The sequence below is a fragment of the Patagioenas fasciata genome, chromosome 14 (assembly GCF_037038585.1).
Source record: "Patagioenas fasciata isolate bPatFas1 chromosome 14, bPatFas1.hap1, whole genome shotgun sequence".
Taxonomy (NCBI): Eukaryota; Metazoa; Chordata; class Aves; order Columbiformes; family Columbidae; genus Patagioenas; species Patagioenas fasciata.
The window spans coordinates 16,180,708-16,199,486 of NC_092533.1; the positions used below are offsets into that span (position 1 = coordinate 16,180,708).

Genomic DNA, 18,779 nt, shown 5'->3' on the forward strand with positions numbered 1-18,779 from the left:
CCTGCTTTTGTTTTGCAGAACTCGGATGCTGTCAACATCCATACTTTTATTGCAATAGTAGCAGGAAATGTTTTTTTTCTCCTTTTAGAAAACCAGCAGTTATGCCAAGTTTCCACAGAATAATGCTATACAATGCTCTTGCCTTGTAGCCCATCAGCAACAAGACTTACCCATTTTCCTTTTAGACCAAGAGCTCAAACTGCTACTTCATGGTAAATCCCGTCTTTTACACTGAACATAGAGCAAGGGGGAGACCATTGCCTTGCTGAGTGCGTAAGACCCCTCCTGAAAACACAGGTGCTGATGTGGTCGGTGTGAAGATTATCAATATCTTGAATTTATTGTGCTCAAAGTTACCAGTTTCCCCTAAACAGCTCGGTTGTTAATCCATCTATAGAATGGGAGAAGTCTCTAATATTGGACAGTTTTGGAAATAGCTCCTAGGTAAGAAAAGTATTTAGCTGTTGAAAATGTTAAATGTTAATTTAAACCACTGAAGAACTGCCACACAATTTTGGCAGAACAGGAAGAAAAAATGTTGTGTTCTTTGGTGTGAATGAAATGCCAGCTTAATGTGATACAAAGACTTTTTTTTTTTTTAAATGTAGCTGAATATATTTACAGAGTCTGTTTTGATCTGATTTCAGTGTCTGCATCCTTGAGCTTGTGTGTACTGGCACCTACACCTCCAGATCCAAAACCTGACTTGCATCATTCCCCACTTCACTGACTTGCTTATCTTCTATTATGTGTTGCTTAGAGATACCTTTTCTCTTTGGATTATACTCCCTAATTTTTACTCATCTATTACTCTTTAACTTCTTAATTGTGTTAATTCAGTAAAAGGCTGTAGGATAGAGTTTATGTGTAACATGCTGTACAAATTAAAACTAGTTCTAATGAGACAAATTGCAGTGACCAGGTTATGTTAAGTATGTGACCTTTTGAGGAGTGGCTCAGCCTGGTTTTAGTCTAGTTATAAAGACATGTTGAGTTGAAGAATAGTCACAAAACCTCAAGAATGTTTACTTTTATTTTTTTTGCAAATGCATAAGACTGAAATGGGTTTTTAACCTATAAATCCCTGTACAGTTGAATCAACCAGAGTCAATGACTTATGATCTTGTATCAGCTGCCACCAAAGAGTTGTGTGTGAGCTCTCTTTGGTATTCCAAGAAGCAATTGAATTGTGGATAAGCTAGAAGGTACTTGAAGGAATCAGGTTAGTTATTCTGGATTTTTCCTTCATTTTAGCTGCACATTGGTTCCATGTGCTAACGGTTAACTCTGTGAGTTTACTGTTTTATTATGGAATCGATATATTGGGAAAGATACGTGTCCTGCTGTGAAGTGTTTGCTCTTGACCAGTTCTTTAAGTCTTTGCATTAAACTTTTTAGACATTAAGGGCAAGTCTTGTTCTTAATTGGAGAACACTGAATGATGATCTTTTGGCTCATTTGTGCAGGAGAAATAATAAGAGAGTCGTGTTCACCCACAATAAATATTTCTTAATCAAACTGCTTTTCAGTCAAGTGCTTTTTTAAAGAATAGTTTTTTTAAATGTTAGAATCTGTATGGCAAAAATGTCTGGAAAATGCCTGTAAACTGCTCAGAGGGATTTTTTTGTTTTTGAAAAAGGCGGCAACTTAAGCATAAAGCTATTGGGATTGACTTTTTTTTTATGTTTCCATGTAGTACATCTTATTTTCAGTACCACCATAACTTTGTGAGTTGTATTAAAGTAGCTGCTTTAATCTTTCAGATCTACAGTTCAAGTGAGGGCTCTTATTTTATGAATGTTCGTAGGGTCCATGTTCCAATTAACTGATTTACATTCCGTCACTGGCAAATTTAAAAAAAAACAAGAGTCTTAATGTCTTTTATTGCTATGTTAGTCGAAATTTCACTTAGGATGCAATAACCGGTGTCAAAGCAACAAGCTAAAACCCAGAGTTGTAGCAAAGACTCCAGAGGCTCTTAGAAAACATCAGCAGTTTGGAGAGGGATTTTTTTCCCCTTCCAATCCTTTTATCAATAAAGCTCTTGCGATTCACTTTTGAAGATCAGGAAAACAGCATTAGACTTGCAGAGGGAGTTAATCTGTGTCCAAAGCATTTTAGTTAAATTAAAATAAGAACTAAAAAGTGTATTGACTTGTGCCATCTCTCGTTTGGATCAGGATGAGACTAACGTGTGGTCTGTGAGGACAGGTTTGCTGCTGGATCGGGTTGGCTCCTGCATCTCTGATCTGTGCCAGCTTGCAGCCGAAGTTCTTGAATACCTGTTCCTCTGTGTCCCCATCTCTGAAACGATGGCACTAACCGCGTGATGCTGCCTCTGGAAGCTGTTGCTCCAATGTATCAAACATCTTGTCCTGCTGTGCTTTTCATAGAGTAGTTTGGGTTGAAGGGACCATCAAAGGTCATGTAGTCACCTGGCGGGTTCCTCTGTGACCTGCCGAGGCCTTTCCAGGCGTGTTTCCATCGAACAGGACCGGGGTTGAAGGAGGCGGGGGGGGGGACATGTTGTAAAAGAGACTTTGCTGGGGCTGGGACAGGATCTCTGTGGCATTTACACTGCTTGAAAGCTGTGTGGTGGGCTGAACTGCATGAAACTGGGGCTCTTTGGTTTGGAGAAGAGGAGACTCAGGGGTGACCTCATTCATGGTGATCAATATGGAAAGGGTGAGTGTCAGGAGGATGGAGCCAGGCTCTTCTCAGTGACAACCAATGATAGGACAAGGGGTATAAACTGGAACACAGGAGGTTCCATTTAAATGTGAGAAGAAACTTGTTCCTGGTGAGGGTGGCAGAGCCTGGCCCAGGCTGCCCAGGGAGGTTGTGGAGTCTCCTTCTCTGCAGACATTCAAACCCGCCTGGACACCTTCCTGTGGAACCTCAGCTGGGTGTTCCTCTAAAGCTGGAATTTTTCTGATTCCCTCTTAAGATCCATCACACATCCAGGCATTGGACTCGTATTCCATTACAGAAATAATCAGCTTGAAACTTCAGTATAAGAAACAAGAAATGTACTAGTAATCATCATTTATTTTTTCTTCAGATTAGTTGTTCATTTTTTCTTGAATACCATAACTTTTTTTTTTTTTTGCCTGTTTCAGGGGGTTTTTGTTCTCACACTTGTTTATCTGTTTTTTTGCAATTACTAATAAGTAAGACTTAATTTACATAATGTCAATGAGAGCTGCTCATTATGTCTATTATGAGATGTAGGGAATGAAAAGCTGAAACTTCAAGATGAACTATACAGACAAGTCGCTCGTTACATCCTTCTGCCCTTCGGAGCACATTCTGTGGAGCGTGCGGGCTGAGCCTGGTTGCTGTTTGTTTGCTTGTGAAAGGCGCTCAACAAAAGTTTGGCACGGTGTTAGGAAGCAGAGATGGTCGCTCCTCCTAACTGTCTTAAAAATGGAGGATTATGTAAGTGAGAAGGTACTTACGGAAAACTGAGCATGCGGTTGGGAATTTTCTCCCATGCTGTGTCACTAATGCCATTCAGGCTGTCACTTCTTCAGAGCGTGAGGGGTATTTATGAAATCAGTCCATGGTCCTGGAGGTTTAGAGAGGCAGTTTTGTTAGCTAGAGGAGAGCACCTACATGGGAAATAAAATTAATACAGCTTACAAGAAGATTGTTATAGAAAATGCATTAATTTCCTGGTTTTGCTGGTCCGCAAGTGAGACCTGAGCATAAAGACAAAACAGCGAGCTAAACTATAGTTAGCCCTTTAGACCATGATAATATTAGGAAAAAGCAAAACAACAACAACAAAAACGAACTTGGAAACCCAATTTATTTTTAAACTTGATTTGAAAATAATGTACAATAAAATGCTGGCCAAGTGCAACTCGAAGCGTTGCTGGGTTTAGTGGGGTTTTATTCAATCACACAATTCTACTGTGTCAAGCCCTTTTTGTTCTGCTTTGTGTGTGTCTCTTGCTTGCAGATCTTACTAATTTTTGCCTTCCTAAGCCGTTTTGTCACACTTTTACTGCTGGCTGCAGCTCTGCTGTGCCTCAGTGTCACACCAAAGTGATTCCTTGTCATGAGAGGGGTCTTCAGCAAGAGAATTCCTTCTTGTAGGTCTGAAATACGCTTTCAACTCTTCTCCGTTGGGGTCGCCTGGACATTTGTCTGGGTTGAAGGTCTGTCTTAAAAGAACTAATATTTTGTTGTTGGCACAAGAAAGGGGAGGTGAAGGAAGGGTCAGGGTGTGGATCAGTGTTAAACAAATTGTGAAGGTCACAAAGAATTTTAATCTGGCTTGAAAAAGAGACTTGTATCCAGCAGCACATTTTTGTGTGTGATAGCCTGAATGGACAATTGTGGCTACTTTGAGAATTTGGTGTAGACTGCATGACTGGTATAAATTGAATTAGTCTCATGACAAGGACATAGTCTCCTTTTTTTTCTATCTGCCTGATGGAAAGCAGAATAAAGCCTGGGGTGACACGTCTTGACCCGCGGTGTCACTGTGGGCTTTTGTGACAGGCTCTGATTTCTGGCCTCTCATTTGATAAAACCAATTTGGTGGAGCCCAGGAAGGGGGCTTGCTGCAACACAAAATGTACTTACAGAAAAGAGGAGCTGCTGGGGAGTACAGATGACTGCCAATCAGTCTTAATAAGCATTAGAAAGTCAGGGTTTCTTTCTGAAATTGGAGCAAAGTCTTGGGCTTTTGTAGCACAGGGACACGGTCACACCAAACGATGCACTGTGTCATCTCCTGCACCGTGGGATCGCCTTTCTTTGTCCTTTTCTCCAGCCATCCCTGTATCTTCCATTTCCTCCAATTGCTTTTTTCTTCCATTTTTCTTTCCCTCTCTTCTGCCTTCCTTTCATCTCCCTGCGCTGCTCTGTTCCCCTCACTCTATACCCTGAACTGGCGTGAAGTTGCTCCTCTTTTCCATGCTGACCGTGCACAGCTCAGAGATCATTGTGAGCGCTGCTTTTCCGAACCTGAAAACACTGCAGATTTCCGATTTTGTGTCTGTGTCCCCCCCATTCCTGGAGCCCTCGTCCTGCTCCAGTGGCACTGGGAGGGGTTGTGAACTTGGAAAATTCCAGGGGAAATATTCATAGTACGTCAAAGGAAAAAGCAACTGGATGCAGGTTGTGTAACAGCAAACTGTAACCTGCAGTGCTCATTGCTCTACCTGCACTCGCAATGCAGATGTAATGATTTAAATTGAAGTACATTGTCATTTTTTAAGTACCAGAAAGACGTTTTGAATTGCTGGTGGTTTGTTTGCTTTGTTTTTTAAACAAGGTTAAAACATTTGTCATTCCTATTGAAACACAATGCAGGGTTGTAAATTTCCAAAACTCAAAAGAGAATGATTGTCAATTTTTTTTCCTGAATATTAACTTCAGATGAGGGGCTGTGATCACAGTATTTTTGTGGGCAGTAAACAGGAGCATGGTGAGAAAATGACATTTGCAGGTTTTCGATGTGAAGGCATAGGTTTGGCTGCAGGTACCTGACAGCGAGCCGCGGCATTGCGCGGCTGTCATGACCACGTTTCAGTGATCATGAATTCTGGTGATTTTCACCAGAGTCTCATTTCAGCTCATGTCACAGAGCTCTAGAGGAGATAAAGAAAATATAAGACATAGTGTGATGTAACAAACCCAGAAATATTTCTTTTTCCAAGTGCATTTATGTTCCATTATCTTGTGTCGATTTGAGGAATGTATTCACTTTGTTAATATGATATATTTTTTTCTCTTCCCTTATTCAGAGACCTGAGCGAAAACCAGATAAAAGGAATCCCCAGAAAGGCCTTTCGAGGAATCATTGATGTGAAGAACTTGTAAGTGACAATGTCTTTAATACTTGTGGTGAAAACCATTCTCCCTGGGTCACATCTGGCTGTTCAATCTGTTTTGGTGTTGCACGGTAACTCTGTGCAGCACAGAACGGAGCTGTGGGCGCTGCTGTGTGTGCGTAACCTCTGAGTTACGGAAAAACAGACTTCAAGGCTTTATCCCTCCATGCAAAATCCAGTGAAATCACTCTCCAAGCCTTGAAGCACGATACTCATAGGAAATGAATTGGTAGAGTTGGGGAGAAATTGAACAACTTCACTTAGATGTAGTATGTATGGTAAGTGTGGCACACAGGTACAGTGCTTGAGGACCAATAGCAGAAAATTGAAAACAAATAATTTGGGAAATTAACTGTGCGTGCTTTGGCAGTTTATATGTATCAAAAGCTAAAGGAACTTTAAAAAGCCGTTAAAGAGTGAAAAGTGTATTTTGCCATTTGCACTAATAAGCTAGTCTGGCCTAGCCTTTTCTGTAACATGTAGTCTGAAATATGTGTAAATAAAGACTTTCAGCTCTATATTTCCAGAGCTGCTAGAGGCTCTTACATGTTACTTACCAGTAATGCATTTTTGTGTGCACCTACAAGCTAATGCACCATTGGCATCATCGGAGTCAACACGAGGTGAATTGAAAAAGGAAATAACAGCCAGAGTCGGGATTTCCTGACAAAAATGCAGCCGCTCTCAGAACCATTTCAGAGCCATTAGTTTTAGCCTTGTGTTCCCACACCGGCAGCTGAAATCTGTGACCCCAACATATTCAATATTGTAAGCATAGTGGAAATGGTTTGGATTTTTTTTGTTGTTGAATTAGTAGAAGAATCAGCTGAAGGAGATCTGAAAACGTGCACTTTTCTACAAACAGTCTTGCAACATATCCATGCTCAGTTTTCTTGCCCCAATGAACAACTTCTTTAGTGTCCAGAGTAAGGTTTTTCCTCTAGGCTGCTAAGGGCTGTCAGCATGAGTCCGAGCATGACCGTGTCCACGGCCAAGAGCAACGCACAGTCCTTGTGCCTTCTCTGGGGATGCTGTCCTGTGGGGTCTGTCACATCACTGGGGTTCGTGTAAGGGAGACAGCACCGCGTAAAAACCAAGCAGGACCTCCTGCAAACTGGGAAACGCGAGCAGAGGAGCGAGGCGGTGAGATGGCCCCTGTTTCTCCGCGCGCTGCACAAGGCTCCTTTGGAGACCTGCAGACAGACAGGCCGTGAAGGCTTTTACACGTCGTATAACATGTGCAGCTGTTTCTGCAGGCATTCAGCATCCCCAGCTTGTGTTTCTTTAATGGTTTGTTACTTACTGCTGGTATGTTCAACAGCAACTTCGGCTTTTCAGGTGTGAAGGCTTTTTACCTGAATGTCAGCTGTTGAAAACACATCCTGAGGGGCCGTTTAAACTCATCTAAGCCTCCTTTTCAGTGGAGGAGCATCCGAGGACCTGTGTGAACAGGTCTGATTTGTAAGATTGTGGATTTTAGACAGAAGCATGGCTTTTTTTGTCACATCAGCATCGACTTTACTTACATTATATAATCTAGAGGAACAGTAGATGTTTTCTGGTTACAAAGATCTACCTTTTCCGACTGTGATTCGCTATTAATTGTCCAACTAAACTCCGAATACAGATGTTGCTATTTTAAATTGATTTCACCTCTGGTAAGCTGTCAGAAAAATCACAGGTGCCCTGTAATTTATGCCCCCAGTCTATAATAAAATAAAATAAAATTTTAAAAAATCCTGAATTTAAAGGAAGAGGTGCTGCTGCGTGTGCTGAGGGGCGAGAGTCTTTGGTGATGTCCCTTGAGCACCTGAGCTGCAGGACTGGCTTGGTACCCTGACAATTTTGGTCATTAAAAATAAAAGAAAAATGTTGTAATGATAGGAAATAATTTTAAGAAAAGTGTTATAGAAAGCAGTGTTTCAGGATATTTATCACCGTGCATTTCTTTTTAAATGGCAAAAGCTTTCTGTCTTTTGTCATTCTCTTAGCAGAGCAGTGAGCCCAGGAAAATGGAATCGTAGAGGAGCTGTGCTGAAGAGCTTTTAAATGTCAGGAGGCCAAGGTTTTTGCATGAGGTGAAGCCAAAGCAGAGGCTGGCAAGACAAGGGTTTGAAACTCCTGAGTGGGAGAAAGTTCGTTTTGTGAATTATTTTAATATAAGAAGTGGTTGCTGCTATTTAACTGTAAAATCAAATGAAGCATCTGCATGCAATAAGTTAGTAAGTCTATTTCTAATTAAAATATAGAAATAATTATACAGCTTTTAGAAAGTTTCATAAACACATAATGCCCATTACCAGTGGTGAACTTATTTGGAACTGGGTGTAAACTGACGCTTTGAGCACATTGCAGAATAGATGTGTAAATGCTACTCAGTGGTCCTAGAAGAGCAGCACAAGAAAGGGCAAGCGAGGGCCAGCTTGCAGTGCGCACCTGTGTTCAATTTCTGTTCCTTATTACTTAGAGAGCAGGAAATGTCTCTTGCAGGAATCCAGCCCCGAGTAAGCACATTTATTTCAAGAATTAAAGTATATGGATGTGGGTCTTGTTGAGCTTTGGGCTAACTCAGCACTGTCCGCCGTGGCCTTCCATCATAAAAATAGATAGAGCCGCTTCTTGGATTTTGGCACGTTTCCCTGCTTGTGTCACATCGCGGCATCCAGTGTTTCTCTGGTGATGCGTTCCTGATGAATTAACCGGCCCAGCCCACCATACCAAGGGCAGCCGGCTTCCTAGAACAGGAACGTGCAGAGCTTGACTCAAATGGAGATCGTGTAACAGCACCAGCCTCTCTGTTAGGGGTTTACTTGTGGTTACGGCAGTATACTCCCACTCTTCCTCTGGCTTTGCCCAGTTCAGGACTGTGAAGCTGAACACAACCTGTGTGGGGATCGCCAAGCGTTGCAGGAATGTGATTCTGGAGGGAGGGTGATACCGGAGCTGCTTGTCTTGTAAGGATTGTTCCCCTGTAAGAGATGCACGGGACAGATTGCAAAGAATTACTCCTCCTGGCAAAGTGCTGCTCTGTGTCCTCTTGCTGTCTCTTGGCAGAAGTTTATTTTTTTATTTTGTAGCATTGCAGTGAGGAAAACTGATAGCCTGAGACTGACCAGCAAGCAGAGATCTGCCTGAAACCAAAGTGGCAGGACCCTGGTTGCGTGTTTCCCTGAGTCTTGCTCCTTTGTCACCTGCCCCCACCTTGCACCTCTCAGGAAAAGCTACTTCTACAGGCAGTGAGAGCACAAACGTGCACGGCGTGTGTGTGCAGAGGACACAGACTCGTTGCCAGCGTCCAGATCCACGGCAAGGTGCAAGTGCTGGAGGCAGGAGCTGTGTCCGCACGACCTACAGGGCTCTAAAGGACACTGAATGATTTGCTGAGAGGTAAACATGAATCTATTTGCAGTGCAGATGTGTGGGGAGAATGGCAGAGCAGAGTGGAGACACCCCATTGAACAGCACATGGAACTGGGACCACGTTAAATTACACAGCTCCTGCTTGTTCTCTGAGCAGTTGCTGCCATTTCTTGGTCTTGATTCACTGGAACTCAGTTCCGTGTGTATCCAGCTTCTTTTTCCTTTTGTAGCCTTTGATTGTAAGATAGCATTTGGTAGCATTGGGATTCAGAAAAACACAGGCTAACAGGTTCATCTGTCATGATAATACAGGCTCGTTGCATTTCTGTCTAAATATTTCTCAGGCGCACTGAAGATAATAGCTCATATTACTAGACCTGCAAGCTACTTTCCTTGCATCCTGGGGCCACTTAGGAAATTGCGAGTAATGTTCTTCTTTATAGCCCTAAAGGTTCCTTTGGAGGAAGAAATCAAGCATTTAGATTTCTTTTAAAAATGCAGAAATACATCAGCACATATGTAACGTTTACCACTTCTCTAAGTCATTACACATTTACTTCCCTACTGGTCACATTACGTGTGCAATATAAAAAGTCAGAGCTGTGCGAGTGCTGTAAAATATTTTTCTGACTATTAGTTTCAGGTTTTTATTTGTTAAATGGCTTTTCCTGGAAGATACTCCTATTTTTCTGCGCGCATCTACTGTTAGCATCAATGCATGTGACTTTTACAAATATTAAACATCAAAATTGCACATTCAGGTTTTGGAAAAAGCTGAACCTGCTTTTCAAGTTGGGAGGTGTTTTGCATTCACCTACGCAAAACATGAAGCCGTTCCTATGTAACTTTTTTATCTATTGCAACTAGCACCATAGAGCATATTTGTAATACTTGCCATTCAGCCATAGAATAGAAATAATTAAACATGCTTGTCAAGTTAAAATAATGAATAAACCCAGGGAAATAATGATTGATTTGTGTGTAGCCATTTCACAAGCAGAAAGCAAGCAAGTGGTTCTGAGTTATTTGCTGTACATAAATACACAGTATATCTTAATGAAATGTTACACTAGCAAACTCAACTCTAGTCTGTGTTCTCAAGGGAAGCTGTTATCCGGAGCCCTCTGAAATTCTTGGCGTTAATTTCTCGACATTTGTGTACGGTATTCAGCGTTACTGTTGCAGTTTGCGGTTAAATAAAACAAAAAGAGGAAGATAAATGGTTGGCCAGATTTTCCACTCGTTTGGTGTAAAATCTGGAATAAGTCTACTGAAGTTAGTGCTTGGCCTCAAATAAAAGCAATGAAATGGATAGAGGAGAATGGCTTATCACACGCTGGCTTGTGCGTTTGCTTATGTATCTTTCTATAGACTGAACAAAGCGTGTCTGTATTTGACGATGTGCGTGAAAGGCACAGTATCTTTTAAATATCAATACATGAGAATGTGAAGGAAGTCTAAATTTGTATTATGGAACAGATTTCAGGTTGCTTTGATCTCAGCTGGTATTTTTTGAGTGTTTTCAGAGCTGACAAAACAAGTCGGAGGTATTGAAACAGTCAGCTATTTGAAAATACTCGTTAGAGACAAGCCTTTTGCACTCTGTAGGGGGTGAAAAGAACATATTACTTGGACCTTAAAAATTTGCAAATAGTTTTTCTCCTCCTTATCTGTAAATTCACACTGCACTCAATGTATTCCAACAGTGTATTCCTTTCTATCTCCTGTAATTGGTATTCATTGTGGTAGTGACCGTAATGAATTCAAGGGAGATCTCTGTGGCCATCACATTTGCTTTTCTAGACATTCCATTGTAATGCACCATTATTATAATGCTAAAATAACACGTTACCAACTTACCGCCTTCTATGGAGAAACATCACCTGCAGCGTAAGTTAATTTTATGAATATATTAGTTTGAGCTTTTGCCATCTGTTCTACCCCTCATAATAAATTCAAAAAGCATATATTTCACAAATAACTCATTAAAAAGCTATGATTGATTGAAATGCACATGCATGTTCCTTGCAGAACGCATTTAAGGTGAGATATGCAAAGCCAGCCGAGCAGAGTCTGAGTGTTAGCAGTGGATGTTCTGTGATACGGTGATGCTCGCGTCTTTCCATCCTCAGCCGGCCTGGTGCCGAGGGCGATCGCACCAAGCGGCAGAGATGCCGGTTGCTTCGTTTGTTGCGTGAGAGTCCCGACCCACCTTTGGAGGGACCGACCGGCTGGGGATCCAGCTCTGCTTGGGCAGCTGCTGCTGGCTGTGCTGCCTGAGGACACTTCGGCACGGATCATCCCTTTGCTTCCCTCTCTTCCAGTTTGTTCAGTTCTGAATCACTAACCTTTAAAATCTTCATACCCTGATCTTTCTAAATAACTTTTCTTGTCTTTCTTATATTAAAAGTTGAAGAAAAAAAAGGAAAAAGCCCTCAATGCTGTGGGGCTGGACTTGCAGCCGGCAGGAAGGCGTAGGGAGGAATTGTGTTTTCGTTGTCCCCAGTTGAAAGTGCCTTGCAATTCACCCTGCCCGTTGCCATCAGAACATCACAGCTGCCACAGACGTGGCCAAAAGTAAAACTGTTAGGAACACAGAGGTTAAAACTTAAAAGGTAGTTCAGAAACTTTTAATCACAGTTTCTTCTCCTGCTGTTTGTGCACGGCCAGGCGGGATGGCCCTGGGCACAAGGTGCCCGTCCTGTCTGGGGACAGGCTGCCCGGCTCCCCGCACTCACGGGATGGCCGCGGGTGAGCAGGGTGTTTGAATAAAGAGTTAATTCTGCGGTTTTCTAGACTATGGTACCCACAGGCTGTGGAAAAAGCTGAACCTGTTGGGAGGTGTTTTGCATTCACCTTCGAAAAACATAGAACTGTTCCTATGTAATTTTTGTATCCATCGCAACTAGCACTGTAGAGCATATTTGTAATACTTGCCATTCAACCATAGAATAGAAATAATTAAACGTACTTGTCAAGTATGGCTTGTCAAGTATCGCTGCGCTCTCTACCAGTTTACTACGATAGTCAAGAGATATGGTGTTTTTCAAGCGTCGTTACAATCCTGAAAATTTTGCGTAAATCTCTCATATCGTAAGGAGCAGTCGTTATTCAAATTTACCTTCTTGGGAAGAAAGCTGTGTGGGATTTTTGCATTGTCCACTGATAGTAAAAGATGCCAGTTCAGCGCTGATGGTTCTAGCTAGCGAGCTAATTTCAGTCTCCATAGCGCATTTTTGCGAATGCTCTGCAGTAATGTTATGTCAGCTCTTCGCATGGCGAGCTGCGCGGTTTGGCCCCAATAAGCAGGATATTCCTCTATTTTATGAGAGGAGCTGCTAAAGGGAATGTTGCTTCCTTGTTTTATTCCTGAACAGATTGTCATGGTCCCGAATGCATCAGGGAGCAATGGCAGAAACATGTGCAGACTAATAACCTGCAAATTCTGCAACACACATGATAAATACTGGAAAAGAACGGTTTAAAGTAGTACTTAACTGTATGTCATATTGGGTAGTGTGATTAGACTATACTTGCATTTTTAAAACACAGTTTGGTTTATATAACCCCTTTCCCATGTTCCTCACTAATAAATAAAACACCAGGCGGACTAAACAGCACAGAATGATCTTAAATCTGTTGAATGTGCTGAACTACCACTTGTGCTTCACTTGAGATTGATTTCACAGATTGAACGTGCACTGTGGATTTTTATTTTATGTTTTTTAATGAAAACATCTGCATTAAGCAGAGTGGATGTCTGCGCTGTTCTGTCCAGTTGCATTTCAGGAAGTCTTTGTTTCACGAAGCCACAAGGGATCTGTCACCAACAACTCATTAGAAGCCGAACCATCACTCCTGAGAAACAGATTTCCTCACTGTAAAGGTTGCTCTCCCCTGAGTAAAATGGCAGATAAATAAAAGCTGAAATATCTCTTAAGTGTGCTCTACTTATGAAATAGAAGTACATAAACCTGCAGTATTTAGTAGTGGAGGATGTATGTTTGGTGGCATTTAATATTTTTATAATTTTCATTGTTCTGATGTGAATCAGGGCTGACTACCTCCATAATAAGGTTATACATAACTTTGGTTTATCCAGTTTCTCTATTCAGTATATTTACTGCAATATATGTTGTATTCAATATCATATTTTAGGCAAACCCTAGATTTCTATACATTTCTTGTACACCTAAGAGAAGCATAAATACCACTTGTTTTTAGCTTTTCTGGAAATGTATTTTAAGCACCATTTTAAGGCAACACTTCCCTCGTTCTTAAGGTAAAATCCTAATGCTGATGGCAGGAAAGCCGAAGCGTACCACACAGGCCTAAGTTGGCCTTTCCATCTACTTCACATTCTGTTCTGATCTTCCCTATGCTTTCTATTTTGCATAATTTATTGCCTTCCCTGCTTCTCTAGCCATTAGCAGTGCCGCTCTGAAAGTTGGTCATTAGTGGGATTTTGGATGGGAACTGTTTGCACGGGAGACTGCAGACGTTCAGTGTTTGGGTGTTAGAACCCCAGGCTTGATGGTCTCATTTAAAATTTGTAGTGAATTTTCCATTTGATTAGGTGGAAACTAATTGAAAAAACAGTTTCAGGAATCTAGAGATTCAAGTTGTGTATAATTCAGTTGCCTCAATGTGACATTGCTGTAGATTTTTAAATGAGGCCTCAAGCTTAATGTCCAGAGCTTGACAAGAGAAAACCTCCCCGCAGGTCTAATGGGATCCGCTATCTGGGGTTTGAAATCAGCTACGGAAAATCAGGGTGACTATTGATATTTTCAGGGATTACTTATCTGCTTACTTATTTTGCTGAGCTCTGCTCAGTGCTTTCTGGGCTGATTATTCTTTTATACTAATAAAGCATAGATAAATTTTGATGCAACACCCATACTGCGGCTCCGCTTTTGTACAGAGAGTAATGAATAGCAGATTTGGCCCTTCTCTATTTTATTAGTCTTGCGAAAGTCTCTGTGACAGAAACAAACTCCAGAAAATAACCATGATTTAAAAACAGGCTATGTGGTATTCTTACTGTCCTTTTGATATAAAACTTGATTAAAATGGGATGTGACATCAGTTGAAAAAGCATGAAAATCAGATTTTCTTTATACCTTTTTAGGCTAACCTATGCATGCAGTTTATCTTTGGATAATTTATGCTGTCTTTGTGCCATACCTTAATTTTGAATACATTTGTTGAAAATTTCCTGTAACATTCATCTGTGACTGTCAAAAAGAGCTTTTATTCTGAAAAAAAAAATAGCACTGGTTTTAATTATAATTCTAAATAGCTTCATAACCACTGTGAACTCTGAATTTACATCATTTTTATGATACCCGCACCATTCCAGGTTTATTGATTTTGTCATATGCTTCATTACATTTAATGCAAACCTTTTGTACGGAATCATTGCGGTGCTGTGCTGGGCATGGAGGGGTCAGCGCTTGCAGGCTCCAGCCAAAACAGCACAGCAACACCACTTCAGTGTAGACTCCATGAATAAGTGGGGGCTGTAAACACCGTCCATCCGCAGGACAAAGTTCGCCTTCTCCTCTTGACCTTTCCAGCTGGACGAAGTTAAAACCATTGCTTGAGACATTTTTAGAAAATTATTGTTATTATTTTAAATGTTCTTTTTAGTTTTCTCCTCTCCCCCTGTGCCCGTGGGACGCTGCTGCAGCGCAGGGACACGCAGGGAGCGCTGCCGCCTGCCCTGGGTGCGTTTGGAAGAGCCAAAGTGCTCTTCAGATTTCAAGGCAGAGCTGGTGTGGGTCTCTGGCGTCTCCAGCTGTTTTACCACCTCACTGGGACTGAGTGTTGATATTTCATTTTCTACACAGGCGACAGTGTTCCCGGATTTGTTGTCCCTTTACAGGCGAATAAAACTCATTGCTTAATACTGCATCACTGTTTTTTTTTTTTTCCTGGATAACACAATTCTCATTTTTAGTCTTTGTTAAAAAAAAGTGATGAAAACACTGGTGCAAATCAGGATTCTTGTTTCCTCCAGAAGACAATGACTTAGGCTCAAAAATTAATTTCAGTAATTGATCGGGGGTCCGCATTTCCTGCACCCCTCTTCCTTGGCCACAGAAGAAGACGGATGTTCCCTCTTCTTGACCCCATCTCAGCCAGGCTGCTGCTTGGCTTTCATCAGCCCAGAACTCGGCTGCACGTTTCTGGGAGCGAGCAGAACCAGGTGTTTAAAACAACAGCGACAAAGCCCGTATAGTTTTCTTGCCACATTTAGAACCCAGAAGGGGATGATTATGTTTCTCATTCGGTGGTGCAGTCTCTTACACGGCTTCGCTATCATGCAGTTGGGTGGCTCCATGAGATAAAGTGGCCGTATGAAAATGAAGCCACCTGCATTTCAGTTCAATCCAAAGTTGTTATGCCTAGAAAGGAAAACACTTTAGGAGGGAAAAGAAGAATTAAACTCTAATGCTATAATTGTATTTTACAGCCTTTCAGTCATAAATTGGTTTTACATGAACATATATTAACTCTGTTCATAGAGCAAGGGATGTTATACAGTCCTTTTAAACAGCCACATTGCTGCATCGTTTTAAAATTTCCTCAAAAGAAGCTCAGATCATGTAAATTGCACATGGATATGGAGAAGATCCTGTGGAAAATACTCGTTTTCTTTTATTTCTAAGAAATTGTGTTTGCAGTTGGATCTGCAATGTTTTCTTCCAATGTAAAATAAAGAAAGATCTAACTCTTAAGTGAAGCGTGGACGGAATCCTCAGGCACTCAAATATCTGTTACGAGATTAATGGAAAAAGTGAAAAGTTGATTATCTAGGTGTAAATCCGAGAACAGCTTTAGTAAAATAGCTGTGAGGTAGGCAAGAATAAAACCCTTTTTGTTTAAGGCCAGATGACATAGGGTGACTGCGAGATAGCAGCATTGGAAAGGGCCGTTAGGTGATGGCCTCATTTGTACAACTGATTTCTGCTACCGAATACCATTTTCCTCCACTTTTTTTTCCTACCAAAAGCCTGTGGGATCTAATTTTGCTTTTGTTTACCCTTTGGTCGTCCCATAAATGTCAAAGAAACAAATGAGAGAGTTCTGTCTTCCTGTGGAAGTAACCTCTGCTCCAGTCCTTTGTGGTTTTCTAAAGCTCTTTTTGGAGTTATTTTTCCAAACCATTGAACAGCAGTACAGCGACGCTCTGATAATACGCATGCACAGCTTGTCAAGGTGCTGGTTTCACGCTTAGAATTCTTCCTTTCTCTTGTTTTACTAGGGAAACCGAGGATTTCGTAATTGTTCTTTTAAAGCAATATGAGAGTATCAAGAATGACCAAGATTATTTCCCTCTGTTTCAATATCCTGTCAATCAGAAGTTGCTTATAAGGCAGTCATGCTTTGTTAATAGTGGAATATAGGCAATGATGCTTTTCCGAAAGAAAGAAACCAACTCAGTGAAAACCAGAATGCAACTCATTTACACAGATAAACTAATGGCTGTAGAACTGTGACGTGGTGTGCAAGATTTCTTAATGCCGATTCTTTGCATCAAGATCCCCGTAAGCAGTTCATGCTGCATTTCCAGATGCACAACACACGAGTCACCGCATCCAGTTTGCTTCTCGGTACAGTGAAACATCATTCTTTTTCACACACATTAAAAGTTGCTTGTCAAGATGTGTGGTGGGAAATGGATCTTTCTGGTGTGAAAATTAGCTTTAGAAATGGGATTGATTTTTATTTGTTTGGTTTTTTTCCTCTCTCCTTCTTCCTCCTACTTTCCTTTGTGGCCGTTCTGTAGCCCTGTATGTGAGTTTCACCCCTGAAACTGCTTTATTTTGTATTTAATTTACATGCCCGAGCTCAGGTCATATGCAGCATCAGCTATTGATTAGGTCGTGCTTTTAAAACCAGTCTTACAAGGACAATGACTCCTGCAGGGAGGTCAAGTGGTTTGCCTGGAACCATTCACGGGGTAAGGGGGCTCACAGCTTTTGGAACCATTTTCACAGGGGTGGTGGTGGCCGAGGGGTTGGTTTGGTTTTTAGCTCCCGTTGCTTTTCAAAGCTGTGGAGCGGCTGGGAAGTGTAACAAAGGGTTAATGTTCAGGCGGGGGGACAAGCGGGAGCTCTTGCCGTGAGTTGGGGGAGCAGCACTTGGAGAATGACGGAGAAGGATGGGAGAGATGTCCTGTGAAGCCAGTGCTGCAGGTATCCTCTTTACCTACTTACCAAAGATTTGTTGCTTTGATCGCAAGGAAGAAAACTTGGGGGGGCAGGGTTTTTCTCTGGCCTTTTTATTGAAGTGCTGTCACATTTCAGTATGAATTAGATGCGTGCGCTTTTGTTGCAAGGGTCAGGTAAGGTAACTGGTGTGGTCTTTTGAGCCCAACTTGCTGCTTAAGCCTACTAGAGAGTCCAAGTTGTGTTGCACAAGGCTGCCTTATTGTTATGACAGTCCTGGCAGAGGAAGCAGCTGTCTCTGCTGGGAATATATTTATGGATTAATGTCAGGGAAAAAAAGTACAAATAAAAAAATACCACCTAGCAAGCAAATTTTCAAGTCATGTGGATTAAATTAACTTTTAAGATTCTTTGTTAATGGCTCCAATTTTGTAAGGCTCGTAGAAGCATTATTCGGTGGCTAGTAAGTGTGAATGAACATGTAACCAGTCATGTTTAAGAAATCACAGTGGCTAAGATGACCTGAATGTTGATGTTGTTAATTTAAAAATGAAATATTTTTCTTAAAAAACCCCTGCAGTATACATACAAAAATATTAAAGTCTATAAATTCTAGGAAATCCTTTATATAAATCAGCATCTGCAGTATTTGCTGTTGATTTTAGATGTAAGGTGTAGAAATTAGTTAATAATGCTAACCATAATTCTAATAATAAGCCATCTTCTATCTATATCCTTTTTAAACTAGGGATGTAGTTATTTCGTGATGCTGTTTGTACCAGTGTTAAATGGAATAATTCTTTCACATTTCAGTTCATTAAAAGTCCTGCATTTATTCCTAAATAGAGACCTTTAAGTTACCTCACTCGAGTCTCCTGCAAGATGAAACGAAGCCCTTTGGAGGTGACCTGTCAGCCTGGTTTTGTAGAGCGTGTTGTCCTGGAGATGATGGTTGTCCCTTGGTACTGGGGCTTCTCAGCTGTGGAGTTTCCTACCCAGGGTCAGCGATCCAGGAGGAAAGCTGGGAAAAGACTTGAGCACCTGTTGGGTCGCTTTTAAGAACTAAGTTTATGTGATGATGTCGGGTACCAATAGGGTTTTTGATGATATTTTTATTTTCAAGTACTGCAATTCAGTAAAACCTGAGGGCTGTTATAAGTGTTTTACCTATACCTTTACAAATGTACTTTGTGACAACAGCAACAGGATCAATAACTATCCACTGCAGTGAGTGGTGTTCAGCAATGAGAGTTTACAGCAGCTTTTGATGATAGAAACTCTCCCTGTTCTGTGTTTTTGGTTGGTATTTTACATATCCTGAGGTCAGGGAAGCATATTTTAATTTAGAAATGATGTGGGTTAGTGGAACTGGGAGTTTTGCGTTCAGTCCCTGAAA

General features: G+C 41.3%; 1 protein-coding gene across 2 annotated transcripts in view; it reads left to right on the forward strand.

Annotated features, from left to right (window-relative positions):
- SLIT3 (slit guidance ligand 3) overlaps positions 1 to 18,779 on the forward strand; it is a 488,520-nt gene that overhangs the window by 241,979 nt on the left and 227,762 nt on the right. For both annotated transcript variants that reach the window (XM_065848802.2, XM_065848803.2), the window contains exon 6: positions 5,760 to 5,831. In XM_065848802.2, coding sequence (XP_065704874.1) covers positions 5,760 to 5,831 — 72 coding nt within the window. The remainder of the gene's footprint in view (positions 1 to 5,759; positions 5,832 to 18,779) is intronic.